General features: G+C 39.3%; 1 protein-coding gene across 1 annotated transcript; it reads left to right on the top strand.

Moving 5' to 3' along the window:
• Window positions 1-505: 505 nt before the first annotated feature.
• Window positions 506-15107, top strand: LOC306828208 (protein shisa-like-2A). Its single transcript, XM_079350511.1, has 3 exons — window positions 506-825; window positions 8969-9105; window positions 14546-15107. The coding sequence occupies exons 1-3, from the start codon at window positions 644-646 to the stop codon at window positions 14731-14733; spliced, it is 507 nt and encodes a 168-aa protein (XP_079206637.1). The 5' UTR covers window positions 506-643; the 3' UTR covers window positions 14734-15107.
• Window positions 15108-20675: the final 5568 nt, after the last annotated feature.

The raw sequence follows: 20675 nt of genomic DNA, 5'->3' as shown, positions 1-20675 counted from the left end.
TCATAGTCTGTGTGATTTAAAAGTATTGGATAATAAAAGAACAGAGCGATGAAACACTAGTGAAAGTGTCTGAAAGATAGACTAAAGATTACCTCCGCGTCTTATATCAAAGAAGTAGGCAAACAAACAAGAACACTGTGCTGCTAAGCAAACAATTATCTCCCTTAATGCGCGAGGCAACGGGAGCCTGTTATGTCCAAATACCTGTACGATTTTTAGAGCTGGGCCGGACTGAGGTCTGCTTGCTTTCACACCTCAAACGAACCGTACCAGGGTTGGTTTGGAAGCGAACCGAGACCACCTCTTCGGCTGGGTCTCGGTCTGGCTGTTTGGTGCGCACCTGAGTTCGGTGGTTTGTATTCACACCTACTCAAAAGGTCCGCACCAGGGTTTGAGTTCGTTTCAGGCGAACCAAACAAGTTAGGTGTGATTACACCCTTTGATACATTGCTCCTGACTGACTGAGTGAGTGAGTGAGTGAGTGAGTGAGTAGGTGAGAGAGAATAAGGATGATTCAGTGGGATTGAAGTGAGCCTGTGAGTCCTGCAGAGTCGCACACACTGACGGACATGAGAAGAAGCAGCAGTGCCAAGGATTTACTGCGCGCCACACCGCACCTGAGAGTGCCTGCTCCGTGTTTGATATGAGCTCGGCCTGCGAAAGTTACTACAGCAAAGAAAACGTGCTCGTGGAGGGGTTCGCGTGTCCGAAAGCGGACAGTGACAGCACGGCACTTTTCTGCTGCGGGTTCAGTGACTTGAAGTACTGTTGTGATGACCCCAACAGCTTTTTTCCCTACGAATATGGATACATGTGGTGGTTAAGGTAAGATAAGAAAACCGCGGACAAATACATCTGTTGCATTTTACAGCGGGACATATGGATATGAATATACATGGTGTGGATATAGAAGCACCTGTTTAGTGTTAATATGCAGCACGATTGTAATGCATCTCTTCTCTTCATGCCTTCTTCTACATCATCAGTCATTGTGCTCAAACTGCACATGGATAATATTCAAGACATTTTAATCATTGTCTCATCAGAAACCATCTAGATGTCTTTAAGCTCTTATCAGGCTATTGGCTTCCAGAAGTGATAAGCTAAAGACTAATTAGGAGAGCCTTTGATTAAGAAAACACATTTGATACACATCCTGACTACTCCTAGACTACTAGGGATTTTTCAAGTAGACTAAGCCACGATTTGAAAGGTTAAAAAAAAAGTCAATTGTGACAAATCAGCATAATTTGGCAATTATAAAGATTCTCCAATTTCCTATCAAATAATAATTCATGTAAGTAATTAATTAATGCGCCATTTAGTTATGTTGGAGTTACTAAAAAACTTAAGTGCCATGTAAACAAAAAAAGAGGCTCTTTTCATAATTACATTTCCTGTGACTCTCAGATGACTGCTACGCAGGACTCATTATAGCTCATGTTAAAACAAAGGTATCCAAGAATATATTTCTTTAAACCAAAGTGAAGTCTATTTGTATTGGAGTTGTTGTGTTGAAGTGTGAAGTAACACCTATGTCAAACATGAAACCATTATTTATCTTCACAAAAGAGCTGTCATGGTTTGGTTCTGTTTCATCTGGTTTTAGTTTTCATTCTGTCCTTAGTGTTTTGTTTGTTTCCTAGTGTTGATTGTTTCCCTTGTATGTTTTAATGTTTCATAGTCTCGTGCTTACTTTAGTCTTGAGTGTGTTTCCCTGTGTCCTCCTATGTTGCCTGTTTAATTCCTGTTTTGTGTTTTAAGTCCAGTCTTTAGTGTTTCCCGTTTTATTTTGTATATCTGGTTTTAGGTGGTGTCAGTGTTGGGTTTTACTTTGTACTTGTCCTCAGTTGTTCTGGTCTTGTGTTCTTTGTTCCTTGTGTTTCCCGCCTTTGTGATTACCCTGATTGTCCTCACCTGTCTCGTTAGTCTCACCTGCGTCTGATTACCCCTTGTCTATTTAGTCTCTGTGTTTTCCTCAGTTTCTTGTTGGTTCATTGTCTTTTGTATGTCGTCGTGGCCTGTCGTTTTCTTCTCCCTGTCTCCCTGGAGTTTCCTTGTGTTTTTTTTTGGATGTTCTTTGTTTTTGCTGGACTTGGTTTGGTGACAAGAGCAGAAAGAATCATTAATGAAGTGGACAACAGAGAGCACACTGACTGGCAGTTTTTAAGGTCTGGATTATTTATACAGAAAGATTGAGTTGATTAACAGACACTATAATAGTTCAAAGTGAAAAGCAGAGCATTACCAGAAACTCTGCAAGTGATGCTTGTTGTCAATCAAATTGTGGAATCCTTTAAACAATGACTTGAAGAGCTGTTTGAATACATGTCACTTTAAGAAGAGATAATTAATCACGCTTGTCAAACATTCCATGAATTCAAGTCTCTTCACTGAAGTGTTTCAAATCAGTGTTTCAATGTGAGAACTTTTTCTGCTATTCTGCGTGTGTAAAGTCAGTTTTATGACACAAGATTGTGAAAAATATCAGTTTGTAGAAGATCTTTGACTTGATAAGTTTAAAGTTCAAAACAATATATCGAAAATTTCATCTATTTTTTCATCATGTACTGGTAGATGTTGCAGAAAATTGAAAAAGAAAATGCAGTTCACAGTTAATAATCTCTCTCGGGCAAATGGTGTTATGAAATCTGTGTCTCCAAGGCTCCTGCTGCAATTTTTCATTCAACGGAGGAGAGGGGATAATAATTAGAGGTGTTCACAAAATTGCAAAGTGTAATTAAATTGTATGCAGTCTCAAACTCTTCTCAGAAATCCAGTTCTGCTAAATTGATACGAACAGTAATTATAATTTTAGTTATTTACACCACTTTCTGCGGACCATACCGAGCAAAAAAGCAAGATGAATAGAATTCAAAACTTCACTAAAGAAAAAAAAAAACCCAAATAAAAATACAGACGAATGAAGGGACTGAAACTGTGTAGCATCCTGAGCTCTCATACAGCAGATGGTTACAACAGCAGTTTACCTGATAAGGTGTGACTGTGCCTTTTTTATACTGCAGGAAAGCCACACAAGACGATTTTCAAATCTTAAAGGCAAGGTTTGTATTTTCCTAAAACTAGCATGATTTTGAAAGTAGCATTCTCTTAAGTGCTCAGTCCGCAACCGTAATCTGTGCTCCCTCAAAAGGTTATTTTTCAAAGCAGCAATTTTTTTCTCTCAGAGTTATTAATGTCTGTCAAGACCTAAAGACAATTTCAACTAAAATCTTAAAAAGTGTATCTGGAGAAAATTTCCAACCCTGCCCTTAGTGGGAGACCACATATAGAAAGACAGTTTTTAACACAATTTTAAATATTATAATCCTCCAATTGCACACACTAGAAAACGGGGCCAAACAGTTGTAAGAATTCACAGACATTAGCTCTCATAGAAACTTGCGCGATCAAATTTGACTCCAATAAGGATGCATGACATCGTCAGCTGGATGATTGATATCATCAGCTGGCTTTCCTGCGGTGTGCGTTTTGTTTTTCTGTAAAAAACAGAAAATTCAGAAAAACAATACGGATGAAATCCTGGCTGAGATGATGGATGATGTTCAGCTTTATACAATTTAAAGCACAAGTGAGTTTTTAGAATACATGAAATCCATTTGGTGAAGTCTGCTTTCTCTCAGTGGCTGCTTCAGGTATTCTGTTGAAGGCAGTCAGACCAGGAAATATTATACTGAAATTTATGATTCAAGATCTGGGAGACTCCAATTCTTTTTGGAGCAGTAAAAAAAACCTGTAGTAATACCACACAGTAGGACTCTTTAGACAAAATATTGTCTTGAATCAGGCTACGCCACCCCGATCGTAGTATGGGGCAAATTGGGCCCAAAATCTGGCCTCAGTGTTTTCAGCTTTAGGCTTAATCATTCACATTCATAAACAAGATGTCACATGAAGAAAAACTCTTTAATAACTGCACTCCTTAATGTCTTTTTAAAAACTAATTTTATTAGGGAGTTGGGTTAAATGTAGTGGCAGTTTATTCAACTGTATGTAAGCTAAGTAAGCAGGTTTTCTAGAGCTTCTTTTAAACTGGACCAGGCTACATGCAAGTGGATAACACTTTTGACTCATGAACTACATTATAAGTTTTTTTTGTTGTTTTTTTGTTTTTTTTTAAAGTGAAATGAGACGAGTACAACGAAGACTTCTTTTCAGTCACTGTGGAAATGCTGTCCTGGCATACCTACAGAGGCACTAATGATGAGATGAAAACAATTTCTGGCCTGTCACATTGCAGCTAACCCGTTACCTCTCCATGACAGCCTTATTAGATACTAAAGGTGTGAGGGAGGTAAAAGGGAGCCTTTAACCTCCTCATGTTAGCTCTTTTTACATCGCAAGTCTGCAACAAGTTCTGCCATTATTACACATCTGGACTCTTACACCGAATCCGTTATTGTGTGATGGCCGAACAACTTTGCCACACCCTTACTACATTGTGTTTTAGGGCATTTTCCTTTCAATGTCATTTTTGTCTCTTTTTTTTTTTAAAAGAACCAGGTGGTGGGATACTGTTACGACCCACTAACTAAGACCCGTTTTAACATGGAATCGAACATAAAAACCACTAGTTCAGTAGACTTCAATAAAAAAAACTTTATTTTATTCACACAAAAGCTGGGATACCAAACATCAAAATGGATTCACAAACAAAAACCAAAATGGAAGAGTAAGTCACCTAGACGAGCCCACAAAGGAGCGTCGGACTAAGCACTTACCCTCTACCCTTCAATTACATGAACAATACATTACCTAATCTCTTAAATCAGAACAAAAGCCGCGAAAAAAGGTAAACTGAAAAACAGGGTTCTCCATCAGCATGGGCAGCAAATTAACATAGGTTTGTTGCTCTCAGGAGCCGAAACAGAAGAGAGAGAGAGGTCGCAGGCGAGTTTCTGCCTCCTTATAAACCCTCTCCAATCATTCCCCCAACTACACACACCCTGGGGAGACACAAAAAAAACAATTAGTGGACAGGTTAACTATTACACATGATTGCCAGCAGAGGGAGGCAAAATTACCTAGAACGTAACGGATACAAAGACGATCAAGCAGTCTGTCATGTTGAATGTTTTTGTATTGGTCAGATGTGTGCTCGTCGCCAGGGAAGTTTGGGGAAAAATTGAACTCGGTCCAGAAAAATTAAAGCCACAATCTTGTTTCACATTGCTGGTGTGAAAGCTTGCATTGAGAATCGATGGGTTCAAAAATAAATAATAACAGAGCGACTGTTGTGCAAAGGCCTTTAGATGAAAACCAAAGTTAGCTAGCTTGCCTATACGTTCAAACTGAGTTTTGGGTTGACTTGAAGCATCAAATGTCTCCTTTACATTTGGAGAGCTGGGCATGTTTGCCAAATGTTGGATACCACTTGTGAAATTCAGCAGCGTTGTGCCGACACCTAAAGTACGACAAGGCCAGTTTGGCACAAGTTTAGGTGTTGAGTTATGAGAAGGACAAATTCCCCTGGTTCAAAATCCTTAGAACTACACCAGATGTTTGTGTTGTTGCAACACATAGCACAAGCTCCTCTGCTCATGAAAATGACTGGAGACAGTCAGAGAGGCTAGCCTATATGTTTATGCTAATAATCATTTGTAGTCCAAATTGCAGAGTAGTAAATTTATTGCCGTCTGTTAGCATGTGACTAGATAGATAGATAGATAGATAGATAGATAGATAGATAGATAGATGACATGTGTCCAAAGCAATAAGGTGAAACCAGGAGTGATTAGGGTGATTGTCATTGAAGTACCCAACTATTAAGGAGCAGATTAGCATTAAGTGTCAAAGACAAAGGCCCCGTTTACACGGAGATGCTGTGACAGAAACGCATCGAAACGACTCCACTCCGGATTCGAAGTACAGACCGTCTACACGGCAGGTCTTGCCTGAGTGAAAACGATGTAGTTCTCACGCCCGGCCAGTAGTGGGCAGTGGAACTTTACAACACGACGCACGCGACACTCACCAGTACAACCACTTCCTCCACAACATCCTCTTTTGCGGCTAGTTCTCCCAAGTCTTACCCAAATGCTGCGTATGGTCGCCCTGCGCTTGGGTAAAGGTTGAACAATTTGCCGCAAGTGTTCGATGCTCTTTCGGCGGCGACATACACAATGTATTATATCAAGGTTCTGTTTAAACAACGCGAATAGCTGCTGAAGCACATAGCACAAGCAAATCCGCCGCCATTGTTGTTTGTTTGTTCTCGACTACTGCACATGTCCAAATGTGTGGGGGGAGGTGTGGTGAGGTCATCGCAGCCAGAGAGTTTGCTCCATTTCGTCCACATGGCTGCGATACGCCCCCCCCCCCCCCCCCCCGTATTCGTTTCGCTCCACTCTGGAGGTCGAATTCAAAAGCTTGCGTTTTCACCCCCGTGAAACACAGACGCCGTGTGAACGAAAGACCAATCCGATACTCAACTGTTTCGTTTTACTGTCACAACGTCTCCGTGTAAACAGGGCCAAAGACTACCACTACCACTGGGGCAATCTCAGCCCCAGTATAATTTGCTCCGACCATTGTGAACCATTCAATGTCATCATCTACAGTATAAGAATTAGAATCCCTGAATCAACACTGTGCTTTCACTGCAGGGCTTCACTTCTCTCCAGGTACAGAGTGAGTGGACGCATCATAATGCACATAAAGCATGAACACGGAACACTTCACCCACAATTCTGCCTTGATTTGAAGCTCACTTGAAAATGGTAGTAACAACAGTACATGTTTGAAACATTTTGAATTTCTTCCGGCATCATTTTTGTTTTTGTTTTCGCTGGTGGAAAGCATCGGTCCTTCCATGTTGTGGTTTTACTTAAATTGCACTCCAATTTTCTACTTTGTTTTCCGGCTGATGAGAAACAAAACAATCAGGCTTTCTTTTATGCATGGAAGAATAAACATGCACAGATTTTATTCAGCAGGATGTTGTTTTTCTTTCCTTCAGTGTGAGTAGTTTTAGTCTTTCGTACACAGCAGGAAGAGAACACATTAATTTCTCTGTTTGTGCAGTTCATTCAGAGTCACGATGACATGCTCCTGTAAAAGAGAGCTACATTCTGAAATTTGTGAAGTGCACCTTACCATGGATATTAGGGAGAATATCATTATTTTCCACTGCAGCAGAAAGTGGACAAGCAGATGATGCCTGCATCACAAATTAAACTCTGCAAAACTAACCTGAACTAGGTCTTATTTTTACCAATAGAATGACATGACAATTGGAATCAATGCAATGTCAATGTGTAACGTAGACATTTGTTACCTGGCTCAAAACCCCCTCTCAGTTATCCACTGATCAATAACTTCAGATTGATTACAGCTGAGAGTTTTACGACGTCCTGTGGGGAGGCACGGACAGCTCCAGTGACTCTCGTGTTTCCATTAAACAGAGAGTTACAATTGAGGTCTTTGACACTTCGCCTCCAAATACACAACCAACAGACCTTTTAGTTATTTGTGAAAGACCGTTTTAGATGAACGGATTAGCTGACCGGGACACGGGGCCTGTACTACGAAGCGAGATGTTAGAGGACCTTGGAGCTGGATATTCAAGCCAAACTTTTGGACATCGAACTCAAAGAAATACTTACAAAAAACAGAGAAATTAGAAGTGGAGAAGTTAGAGTACGAAAATGAGGTAAGTCTGCTACTTAATTTATTAACAGGCATGGTTATGTAATTAAACTAAAAATGCTCTTTTTCTTTTTCTGCAGGAACGTGAAAACAAAAGATGATGACAAAATAAAGAGTCTTGTAAATGAAAGCAAAAAGCCTGTTTGTTTTTTATAAACAAAAAAACTCGAGGAAGGGTTCTTGTCAACACAGTCACTCCAAGTAGATACTATACAAAATCCTCTAATCACATAATTTTTCTGATCACATTTTTCTTTAAATCATTTTCTACAAAGCATCGTTTCATTTGATGCTTTGTACCTTTTATAATGCCTCCATAAAATTAGAATCGAAACCATACAGTTATTAAGATCATAATCAGTATAATCTTTTATATTAGTCTACATTATTGTTCACCATTCCTGTAATAAATTTACACTTAATCGTTTAGAACCTTGTTTGTGTTGTTTACCGATTAAAGCCCGTTCAGCCCTTTGATGATGAAACTGATCAATTAACCCTTTTTCTTCCATTAAACCTGAAGTTGGCGCCCCGAGGAATAATATCGTAATCAATAAGTTATGCTACACAATGTGATAACTTTATATTTACTAGAGCCCGACCGATTAATCAGCCAGCTGATAATATCGGCATATTTATCACAGATATTACTCGATTTACTCAACAGTCAAAATGCGTTTGGTTTGAGAGTTTTATTGCATTATAGTAGTTGTTCTCTTTCACCAGCAGAGGGAGCTGTATGGATTACAACAAGCATCATCTCACTCCAGCGCATCAAGCAGTGCTGCACGTACATGCACGCTTGTACACTTTCTTGTCCTTGTTACATAGCTTATCGTACACAATGTACACATACACTGCCACACCGCCACACTTCTTAACTTGGAAATATTTTAAATCTTAGTTTTTTTCAACATTTGGTTTCATCAGTGGTCAAAAGACAAATGATTACTTTAAAGGACATGTATTGCCTTTTTTAGTAGACTGATGCAGTGCAACATATTTTGATTGTTTGTGTTCTTCCGTATTGGTTTCATACCCTCCAGGAGGTGCACACAGCTCAACTATATTCTGTGCCTTTTGCAGGATCTGTGTTTCTATTAACTTTTCTGCCCCTTTTATAATAGCTAATTCTCATAGAAATTGCAAATAACTCGAAATTGTGTATGGGGGTTAATTCATGTCGCCCTGTTTAGTTCTGCACCTTGCCACAGACTTTGTATGCTATTACTTTATAACTCTCTAATGCTGTGGCGAGTCAGTGATGCTTCTGCTGTATCTTTGTCTGTTTTTTTTGTAGTCTTGGAGCTCTTGTGGGTCTCTCTGTAGCAGCTTTGGTTCTTCTGGCCTTCATCATCACTCTCTGCGTCCTCTGCTATCTGTTCATCACCACTAAACCCAGAGGCCTGGACAACGGACTACCGCTGCGAGCACCAGGTAATGGTAAAATGCATGCCATTTATTTTTCTGTCATTCCAAACATGTTAACATGTTACGGGAAACGTGATCTTTACATAGTCTGTTATTAAACCTATGTCTCCTCTCACTACCATAACTACAGCCTGTTGTGTGTAACACTGGGCTCCTGGATTAGCACGTTCCTTTCAAAGGTGTTAACTTCAGACACCGTCACAATCACCGTAATTTATGCCAGGCTTGGTAAATCATAATGTGTGTACAGTCCTAACTTAACGCCTTTGTATTTTCGCCTCCCAATATTTTGCATGCTAGGACAGAATATATACAGTAGGTGTGAGGAACATGATGTCCATTGTTGTGTTTGTGTCGGTCATTCCAGATGTGTTTGTTCACCACCTTATTTGCCTCTATGAAGGTTTATTCTCTGATGGGCCCACTGCCCAACAGAACTGTAGTATTGCTTAATATGTAAATTCATTAAGGCTAACGTACTAAATGGACAATATGTGTTGTTTTGCTCATATGAAAGATGAAATCCGACTTATCAGACGTTTTAAGGCACGCAAACCTTAAACAAATCAGGCCGAGTGCTAATGCATTTAATGCTGTTTAGTGCAATCAATCAATAAATATTTAGCTTTGTACATCTATTTTCATATTTATTCTCCAACTCCCAAAATTAGGGCCTGTTTAACCAAAAAACTTTCATTCATTTATTTTTTTAAAGGTTTTTATTTTCTCTCTCTTGATCTTTGACTTGCCCTTCAAGCCCCACAATAAATCATTGCAACATGCGCTGTTTTACTTTGAATTACTATGTGCAGAAAAAAATATTTTTCTGAAGAACATCACAATATATTTGGGCTTTTGGTCAGCAAAATAAAACATTTCTGCCTCTACAATTTAAAAAACCTAAACACCTGCCTGAAGACAGAAACAGATATATAGATAGATGCTGAGACCTTACTGTCTTGTTTATCTTGACACCATGGTAGAGGAACAGTGGTAAAATAATTTATCAAGCTGTCCATTCAAACCTGCCAGGGTCATCACAGGTCAAATTTGACCAAAAGCTGCATAACTGACGACACATAACATAATTGTTTATACTTATACACCGCTTTCTTGTTTTCATATTTTCTTATATTATTCTTATTCGATCACAGAAAATCTCTATTTTATTTGACAGTCAAGTTAGGCCATGAACTGAATTACTTTCCATGTTTATAACAGAAATATATCTGTTCTGTCAGCTGGTTATATAGTAAAACATAATTATTGAGAACTTTACAGCTCTGTTCATCTTTTATATCACTGTATGCTCCCACATATTTATGCTTTTGGATCTCAGGGTCAAATCCCGGTGCAGAAGCTGTGGACCATGCAGAAAACACCTAATCCAGATTAGGGCTGTACACACATCAACCCCGAACCCCGTTTTTTAGGTGCATTAGTCTAACTACATCATATTCAATTTAGTACAATGATATACAAACAATCATTATACAGCCTGTGCACGTCAGTCCTTGTATTTTGGTGCAGGTGATGGCAGGAAACATCATGTGGACAGCAAATGAGAAGATTCACCGCACTCAAGTGGACTGAATTTCTTCTTTTGATTTAAATACATACACGAACAAACATGCAACCTGATCACATCTGATGAAGGTTTATATAGGTTTGTTCGAGTATGCTATAAAGTGAAAAGAAGAAGTAATCCAGCTTGAATGTGTGCAGTGATTCTTCTCATCAGCATAGCTGAATTTATGTGGACATGGATCTTAAAAGTCCAGATTTAGCCTGACTCATGAAATAAATCAACTTTTTTTTTTATTTTTTTTTTTAAGATTTATTTTTGGCGTTTTTATGCCTTTATTGTAGAGGGAGGACAGTGGATAGAGTCGGAAAGGGGGAGAGAGAGTGGGGAGAGACATGCGGGAAATGGGCCACAGGCCGGACACGAACCCGGGCCGCCCGCGCGCGAGGACTGCGCCTCAATACGTGGGATCGCGCGCACTGCCGCTGCGCCACCGGCGACCCCATAAATCAACTTTTTTTTAATGTCACGTAATATGTACTGACTGTCGCAATATTTCAAGGTTAGCCAAAATGCAGGAGGCGCAGACACGAGACAGTAAGGTAGGGTGAATTGGAACTGTCTTTGAATTGCATGGCATGTGGAAACTGCATGCTGTGTGCAAACGCACGCATAAGCAGGTGGGCAGAAGAACCGTGATCCTGAGCACAATCTAGGAATAATCAAACCCAATGAATCGATCACTTTACAAACATGCCTCCATGTCTGTGACTGAGAGGACACAAGAGCACCCAGTGGGTAAACATAACTGCCACAGGGTTGATGAGTAGATGGACCACAGGAAGACATGGTTGGCAGGTGTGCATAATCAGCAGGGACAGAGGAGCGGGGAGGAGTGTGGATGGTATTCAACTCCCACACTTCAGAAACACTGCACACACACACACAAGCGGGCTGAATCCTGAACAATCTACTGAAAAACCACCCTAACACGTTTGGTAACTACCATTAAGCATCAATTTAGGAATTGTGGCCTTTTTCGTTTTGGAGCCAACAGTGAGCATATTTGGAGAGAGGTTGAAGCTGGAGACGATCAAGGTGTTTGCTAATGCTATGTTATTAAAGTTTTTTGACCATGGAGGTTCATTACCGGGCTATACTATAAAAGCACTCTTTAGAGTCAGGTGGTGTGGTGACTTCAAAGGACTTTTCATTACATCTCCAGATGAAGGGGCTGTATTACTCCGCAAGGAATAAGAGCCGACATTTACGTCAAGAAATGTTCATTTAATTAGGATAAAGGTGAGAGGACATTTATCCTGTGTGACGCCAGATTTATGATGATGATAAGGATAATGCAGATTCAATTAGACACTGAATGAAGCTCACTTTGTTTAATACTTCCACGATGATTCAAATACCACCATGAGTTTGATCCTATGTTTCATTTTGAGCTGTTTTCGAGTCACTTTTCTTCTGCTGGATTCCATCTTCATGAAAAAACACATTTTTAGATTTAATACCATCTGTTTGGACTTGTGGTATTATAACTCTGATTAAATATGAAATTAATAGAGTTCATTACACGCTGACACGAGCAGCTGTTACACCACTTCTCTCTCTCCTTTGTGCTGCAGCAGTGTTACTTTCTTCCTTATTAGAACCTGTTCATATTCTCCATTTGTCTGCATGAAGACGTAGGCTATATTTCGAGATGGTTACAGTAGGTTATGAGGATCTCTTTTTGTCACCTGTTGCCATGGTGAATCGTAATATCGGGGCTCCATTAGTGTTTATTTAACAAACTCAAATCAGCTGATCTTGAGGAAAAATAAACTCAGAGCAGAGCTTAGGGTTAGATGAAGAGTTTGTTCAAACGGGCCCCTGAAGTACATAGGTGAAAGCATACGGTTTTTCTCTCCGCCCGTCTCTCGCCCTCTTTCTCTCTCTCTGTGCATTTATTGTTGCACCACTGTTTTTGAATTGCTTATATCATTACATTTTGTGTCCAATTGACGGCTTTAGGAAATGTTTTCTTTAACTGTGTCTGAATAATCCTGTTCGATCCTTTGATGTAGGACAACCATCAGGCCTCATTCACTCTGCACACAGCTGAGTAATCATCTTTAGAACACTGGGGCCGCCAGAATCAAGATCAAAGAAAGTTTCACATTGCTGCTTCAAAATAGTTATTTCATGTTTGATATTTGTTTCTAGAGTGAAATATGTTGTCTTTTATTATCTTTGCCATCGCAAAGATAATAGCAATTCAGCGTAAAAAAAATTTTTTTTCCTGAAATATGAATCTAAGGGCCTGATTTACTAAAGGTTTGCATGTCTTTAAATGTGGGCAAACTTAATACCACCAGCAAAAAATGTGCCATCTGATCTACTGATCGTGCAGTGAGGATTGGGATTTTTATATCAGAAAAACAACACGTATTGTCCATTTAGTATGCGTGTCTAAATGAATATGCAATATACTGTGTAGTGACCAATTTTAACAAATCTTATTATGTTTAGAAAGGCCACTTTGGTGTTGAATGTGGACGCTGTTTTCAAACGCGTGCTCAGCTCTTAAAAAAAAACATAAAAAGGCTGTTGATGTACTTTTGGATATATTCATCCATTTATTGTTCAACTTGAAAAAATTATCAAAACAAACAAAACAAATAAGACGAACCACTACGTCCATTGGAATTAAATAAACCCACTTTCTCCTTCTCTTCACAGGCTGACACGGTGGAAAAACTTCTTGCTCTCATTCACACACCTGTCCACCTCACCTGGAGCCCTCATTAAAAAACACTTCCCCAGGCTCCCCATAGTGCCCAGTAAAGGGACTGCATATATAAACAAAGAAAATATGCAACACATAGTTTGGCTCCAACATACTGTATACTGTATATTCTGTCCTAGCATGCAAAATACTGGGAGGAGGAAATACAAAGAAGAGAAGTTCGCACATGCATTGTGATTTACCAAGCCAGGCAAAAATTGTGGTGATTGTGTAGTTGAACTCCTTTGAAAGGAATGTGCTAATCCAGGATCTCACTGTTATGCACTACAGGCTGCAGTTATCGGAGTTAGGAGGAGACATAGGCTCCGTAAAAGAAGGTATAAAGATCTGAACATTCACAGCCTCTGCATTTTAAAGAATTTCAACATTGACATTTATGTCGTCCTATTTCCCTCTTTTCACCAACATTACGTCTTAAACTGGGGATTTTACTCATGTTTTGCGTCTAACCCTCCCCTCGTCCCATCTCCTCCCTCTACAGAACAAACAGAAGGCGATTTGCAAATGTTCCAGGTTCTGCAAACAAACATTTATATATATATATATATATATAACATATATATATTCCCATGTATTTAACATCGTCAAAGCTCGAGGGTGAGTCTACCTTTGCCGTTTATAGATAGGGATGTCTAAAGGGAAAACACAAGGCCTCATTTCATTTAAAGAGACACACACCAACACAGAGCATCCTGAGAGAGCTGATTTCTCCAGGGTCACAAACCTGGTGCTTCATTCATGTTATATTTTAACCAAAGCGCAGCACAAATGTTTCATTATACCACAGAAAAGATGGAAAAGGGGGATAATATGTACTCCTTAAAATAAAAGTACCAGTGTGACTACATTTTTCCTAAATTGTATGTTTAATAATGTGTGGTTTGATGATTTGGATAATTTTAGTATATCAGGTCAGAAAATTATGAAATTTAAATTAAGTGTACATTTGCTCGCCTTTATATTTTTCTAACGGTAGTAGTGCCCATGCCACCCTAGCTCCCACTTTTTTTTCTGTGTGCAGAAGTTTCCAGACTACAGCAGGCTTTGCATAGCATGCTTTTAGGACCGGCTGTCAGACTCTCTACCTACCAGTTACTTAAGTGAATGTTCCTCTTTTCCAGGCTCGACTCTGAGTCAACATTCACCGGGGCCGAGTCACATCAGCGCTCCTGCTGAACCTCAACGTCCCAGGAAACACTTTTTCAGGACAAAGCTGGACTGTGACAACCAGCCCCCGGACCCTGACCGCCTTTTCCAGCGCTGTTTCATGGCTACTGTGACATCTATCAAAGTTGAGGGTCCTGCATAGGCTGGTGAAATATATCAGCCTTTTTGAGCAGCTAATTGAACATTTATAAAGTATTTGGTGTGCATGTAGAGATTATTTTCTTTATATTATATTGGTTAATACTTTCAACAATAACACATTTTTGGTTTTTGCGTAGAATTTAAAAAACTATTTCATTAGTTAATTGAAGACTGTTGCTGAAGAATAACAAGATGCAAATTTGACCACAGTGCTTTAATTCTTTAATATAAAAGTGAGTTAGATCAAGGGAGTAGGTTTGTATTCAACATTGGGGGGACACACATTTTCAGTGTGGGTCTGGGTGTTCCCCCCACAGAATTTTGAGTGTCAAACACTATTTCCTGCATTGTAGTGAATTTTTATGCAACAATCTGTGCTTTTTTTTTGTTTGAAAAAATGCGGTTGGATATTATCTGTTTGTTGCACTTCAATTGACCTCTATATATTTAATGTAGCACTAATGCAAACACCAACCTGTCTTGATTTGTCTTGTTGTCACTGTCTGGGCCGTGACCATTGACTATATAAAAGTACAACTCTGGACGTGATCCATTGACCAATAATGAGTGAGAGTAACGTACCTGCGCACGTGCATGTGACAGTGAGGCAAGGTTAAGATAGTATGGTCCATTATAGGGGTGTCTTAAATATTGGGGGAACTTATTTACAGGTCAGAAGGATATGTAAATGTTTTGAGCCCCCCAAAATGTTTTTTAGTACATATTTTTTCGACGTCTCCCAAAATCTACGCCTATGAGTTAGATTACGTGTGTCCTGCACACTTCAATAGCCCACTGCACAGAGAGGCTTTTGCTCTCGAGCATGCACACACCCAAACAAAAAGTGAATAAGGAATGAAAATGTGTTCACTGTTTCTTGGTGAAAAAGAACAGAATTCAAGCAGCTTGAGGGACACCTAGCTCAGAGAAGCACCCCGCTTTTTGCTGTATTTCTCCATATTATTATTATAGTGGTAAAAAAAAAAGCAGAACGTTTTTACATAATGTTTTCTAACTGTGAAATCCCAAGTACTGAATACAGATCATTTGTCTGTTAGCACCTGGCGCTCATGCGTGTAATGTGACTTTGATATTGAAGATTTTTCCAACATGAGACCCGCTGAGAAAAAAACTCAAAGCCTTCTCTGAATCATGATTACACGTTGACGTCACAGACTCTAAAATGTGTTTGTCGAACCTGAGAGGCAGAGCTGTGACGAGTCAACGTCTGGCTGTGCCTAAATCTCGGGGGGACGAGTTCACTCATGTGCTGTTTACTATTTGATCCATTTGTTCCTGTTCCTTGTTTCGCCTGAAAAACCCCTAACTCCAAACTCTGCTCGTCATTTCATACCCACTGCTCTTATTGGAAGCAGATGGTAATGACAGAGGTTAACAAAAACTGAATTTGTGATCAGAATGAAATAAGAGATGATAAGCGGGAAGAAAAAAGTTTGTTCATTCATAACAGATAACAAGAGCAACAAAGACTAATGTTTATTTATTAAGTACATTCCAGTAAGGGCTGCATTAAATCAAGCCGTTAATAAGCCCAGTGAAACAAAAACAGCTACAGTCAAAGCTAAAATATGATTAGATAGTTGCACAATATAAAATATGGTTCATGCAGATATCTCAAGCGGCACTGATTTCATAATATCACTCATCAACACCTGCAGATGGACAATTTCTAAAGCAGACTGCCATCAGGGAGTTGACATGGACTTGAGTATCTTAATTTTTATCCCCATATCAGAAACTAAGAGAATTTCTCATCTCAATTTTGAAAAACCTGATTTTGTTTCCTGGAGAACTCCCAAAAAAAAAAAAGAATACAGAGTTATTTATGCAACACGGTACCCCGGTTTTTGGCGGCTGCTTTATAACTGCGGCCTCTGCCAAATGACGTTTCAACAGAACAAGCACGGTGGTTTCAAGAAGAGCGTCTTACTTTTGGAGTAGCAAAGAAACTGAATCTTTCCCATTGCTGGAAATGGGGTGGAGACGCCATAGGTCCAACAGGATGTTGGTATTTAATAACGCAATAAGCCAGTGGTTTTAAATTCAGATTTTAATTGCCACTGTTTTTGTGGGGGGGAAAACCCCAACATAAGATCCTGCATAAATATGGCCCAATAATACAGGATAATAGTTTTTATCAAGTATTCAGGGATGTGAAATACAGGGTTTCTCTATGTGCATGTCACTATCTAAATCCTGAATTTGATCATAACCAGAATAATCTAGTCCATGTGAACACTCTCTGTGTGTGACCTGCAGTGTGACAATGCTTTGAGTAGTCAGACGAATGGAACAGTGCTATACAAGCTCAAGTCCATTTACCTTTCACCTTACAGTCATCTATATAAAACCTCCTGGATATGGGGATTTTGGACACAAATGAAATGCTGGCACTTACAGTAGCACATGTTTAACAATGTAGACGTAGTGGATGCTTTAATGACTGATGATTATTAAATAGGAAGGTTTTTAGCGGGGGCCACAGAAAAATGGGACTCATGTCAGAGACTAGAAAATCTTTTGTGTTTTTAAAACTAAACTTAAATTATTGTTCTTGTCATGTGATCACGTGTTTATCTTTTCAATAACAGTTGAAGTCAGTTAAATCAAGTCAGTTAAATTGTGAAGCTAGTTGAGTTGGTGGAGTTATAATCATCTGTTGTTGTATTTTCTTCTTGTACGTATAACCATTGACTGTTGAGATTATCTTCAGGCAAAATGATTGGGAAGAGCAGGGATGTGTGCTGTTCCTGCCTAATGCTTTCCACGTAAGCTTGTGGAAGGGCAGGGGGAGCCAAACTGCCAAACAAAAATAATTGCGTCAAAGTACCCATTTCGACAGAATTCTTCTTACTTGTTTATGGATTTTCAGTTTTTTTCTTTTCTTTTAGATCTTCCAGCCAAGGGACCAACAAATGTAAAATAGCTTTATCGTTTACTCTGGCCAAACATTTGTGTTGTGCATGTCTAATGTCAAAATAAACAAGTAAACTAAATACATCTAAAAAGCATCTTAAGCCTGACGATTATGTCATGAAAGCAGATGTTGTGTCAGACTGTCACCAAAGAGACAAGGGATGCCAGTAGTAAATGGACATTCGTGGCAACTGGCGGCAGGATGCAACCCGCACAAATGATAATCTCAATAAAATCCTGTAGGCTGAGATGTGCCATGATTTTCATGTTTTTTGTAGTGTAGTTTCTCAAGTCCTTGACGATGATATGTAGATGATGAAGAAATATCCGCTGACACTGACTTGCTTGTAATGTAAGAAATTTATTTACAAAGACAAGAAACGGCATCAGTCCAGGTTAGCCATGATACCTGGGAGAGTCACCAGCCAAATGTGAACCCTCATGAACAAAGAAAGACACTAGTATTTATACAGCATTGGTCAAAGAAAACAGAAAACCATCCATGTCCTTATTTGGACTCAAGACAACAACTGTTACCCTCATTAGGCTTACTCTGAACTTATGGCCTTAAGATTTACAATTCCATGCAGGGTTGACTTTTATTATCTCTTCCTCTGGATCAACACCTGTTTACTCCTGTTTAGACCCAGATGTTATCCTACTCAGTCTTAAGGAAACAACCCCTAATAAATCACTTCATTCTCTTTGGTGTTAAACCAAACTCTTCTTGAGACCACTAATTGCTTTAACATAAGTTCACATTTTAACAGCACACTTACAAGTCACATAACTGTTCATATAACATTGTGTTGCATGTAAAATACACTACAGTAGTGTGTACATGCTTGAGATTATAAAGAAGAAGATCTGTTCAGATTCATTGTTTTCTTTTCATGATATTAAAGGTGACACCATAATGTAACTTGTGTTGTAGCTTTAAATTCTCATGCTGTCGATCACTGCTCAGTTCATTTGAAGACAATATATCATCCAGGATGTCTTCATTCGACAGAACTCACATGATAATGATGGACCGGATTTATCACAGCTAGTTATGTCATTGTACTTTAAAAAAAAAAAACATTTTGCAGATCAAGTGCCTCTTACTGATGAGTGTATTTTCCAAGTTATTAAAGTTATGATCTTCACTTGCTTGCATGCAGTCTTTTGTTTTAGACATATTTTACTTGAATCAATTTTAGTAAAAAGTTAAATTCAAAGTTAAATCAATTTTCTGAAGTAAACAAAGAAAATGAGATGGAGGCCTGAAATCAATCCAACAAAAGAATTCAGAAGGGCTCCAAGAACTCTCAGAGGGCTTAAGGATGGTAAATGGTCTTCTGACAACTCAAATGCTTCAGAGTCTTCAGAGGACACTTTCACATATGGCTGCAGGAGCTGCAGAATGAGGGACGAACAACTCTACCACTGAGCCACAGCCACCCCTTAATCAAACTGTGTAGGCTTCACTATAAGGTATCTGGTAAGGTTAAGCTGATGGTAAGTTTGATCATGAACGATTCTATGTGTGCAACTTATGACCATATCTGTAGAATAAATGTACCATGTAGTATAGAAAATGGTTCAATACTTCAGGGGTTTCATGAGCAAACGTATGGATAATATCAAGCTGAATGTAATATCACATGTAGTCCTGCTTTGCTTAACAAAACCAACTAGCTATGTCATTCTCTTTCTCTACCACTCTGAACTCTTCCAATGACCTTGACTAGCAAGCGTAATGTCTAAAAATGCTGCTGCCAGGCTGTGAACCTTTACCAAGAGACATGACCGCATGGCCAGCCCCCACTTTATATCTCTGATCTCTAACTCTGCCTGAGATCCTCCTGCATGGCCCTATTAGCATTTCCTACGACTCTTATTGTGACCATGTCTTTGTGGTTCAGGCCCCCAGGTATTCCTGCATGCATATGTCAAGCAGGAAGGGGGCAGAGGTGGTGAGCTTGAGCATAGACTGACTTCTTATTCTGGCTCTGCCTTCCCTGCTCGCTTTCTAGCATTCTCTCTGCAGACTCTCCCTCTCCCAACTGTTTTCCCTTTTCTCTTTTTATTGTGGGGGCTGGGGGGATTTCTTTTCAGGGCGCTTGTGACTGGTTGGGCACTGGTATATTATTTTATTTTAAATGTAGTTCAGTCAGGAAGACTAAATTTTGCATGCTGGTGTTATTATTTATTCTCATACTATGTCACATCACTCCTCCACACATGCTCAACCATCTTGGCTTCATTTTTCAAGACTGGAGGTTGGTAAATAGGTGGTTTGGAGATTTTCCCATTATGACATCACAAAGAGCAGTAACCCCTCGCCCAGGTGGGTGACACTACCACACCTAGGTGTGTTTTGCCCTTTGAGTTTGCCTTCTCACCATAAACAATAAGACATGGAGTGAGAAAGCTCGAGCCACAAAAGCCTCTCTAGAGAGGGGCCTGGTCAGACACAGGTCATTTACATTTAAAGCTACGGACACAGAAACATCCTGTTCTGAGCAGAGCTGAAATAGAGGGGTTTGTAGACATCATCTGATCAAATACAGGATCAGAATTTAGAACAAGACACTTCAAAGATATATGTTGGGGAGCTTTGAGGCTCATTTAAATTTGCTGAAAAGGATAACAATATGTGCCCTTTAAGTTAGGAATTTCAGTCAAGCCAGCTAGAAAAGAAGAAGCATTCAAAACAACAATTTTAACCTGAAAAATCATGTCAATGGCTTGACAAGACAATGACTTCCCATGTCTTATTTATGATAAACCAAATAACCTTGTTTTTAAGATGCTGTAACTTGTAAGGCCAATTAGTCTGAAAGTAGGAGAGAGTCTGGTTTTGATTTTAAAATTGCAGCCACTAGATAAGAAAATCTTGAGGTGAAATAAAGACAACCTATGTATGGCATTGATTTTGAACTCTTTGAGCTCACTTTTCTCAGATCTCAGTGAGGAGAGAAACAACTAGCTGCCAAGATGCTTGGAATTAAATTCCAGCTA

This window comes from Symphodus melops (assembly GCF_947650265.1).
Source record: "Symphodus melops genome assembly, chromosome: 8".
Lineage (NCBI taxonomy): Eukaryota > Metazoa > Chordata > Actinopteri > Labriformes > Labridae > Symphodus > Symphodus melops.
This window is presented reverse-complemented; position numbering and strand designations above follow the sequence as displayed.

Excerpts from the sequence above, each read along its gene's own strand:
- LOC306828208 (XM_079350511.1), top strand. The coding sequence starts at position 644 with ATGAGCTCGGCCTGCGAAAGTTACTACAGCAAAGAAAACGTGCTCGTG. Across the intron at positions 826-8,968 it reads GGATACATGTGGTGGTTAAG|TCTTGGAGCTCTTGTGGGTC; the intron begins GTAAGATAAGAA and ends TTTTTTTTGTAG. Across the intron at positions 9,106-14,545 it reads ACTACCGCTGCGAGCACCAG|GCTCGACTCTGAGTCAACAT; the intron begins GTAATGGTAAAA and ends CCTCTTTTCCAG.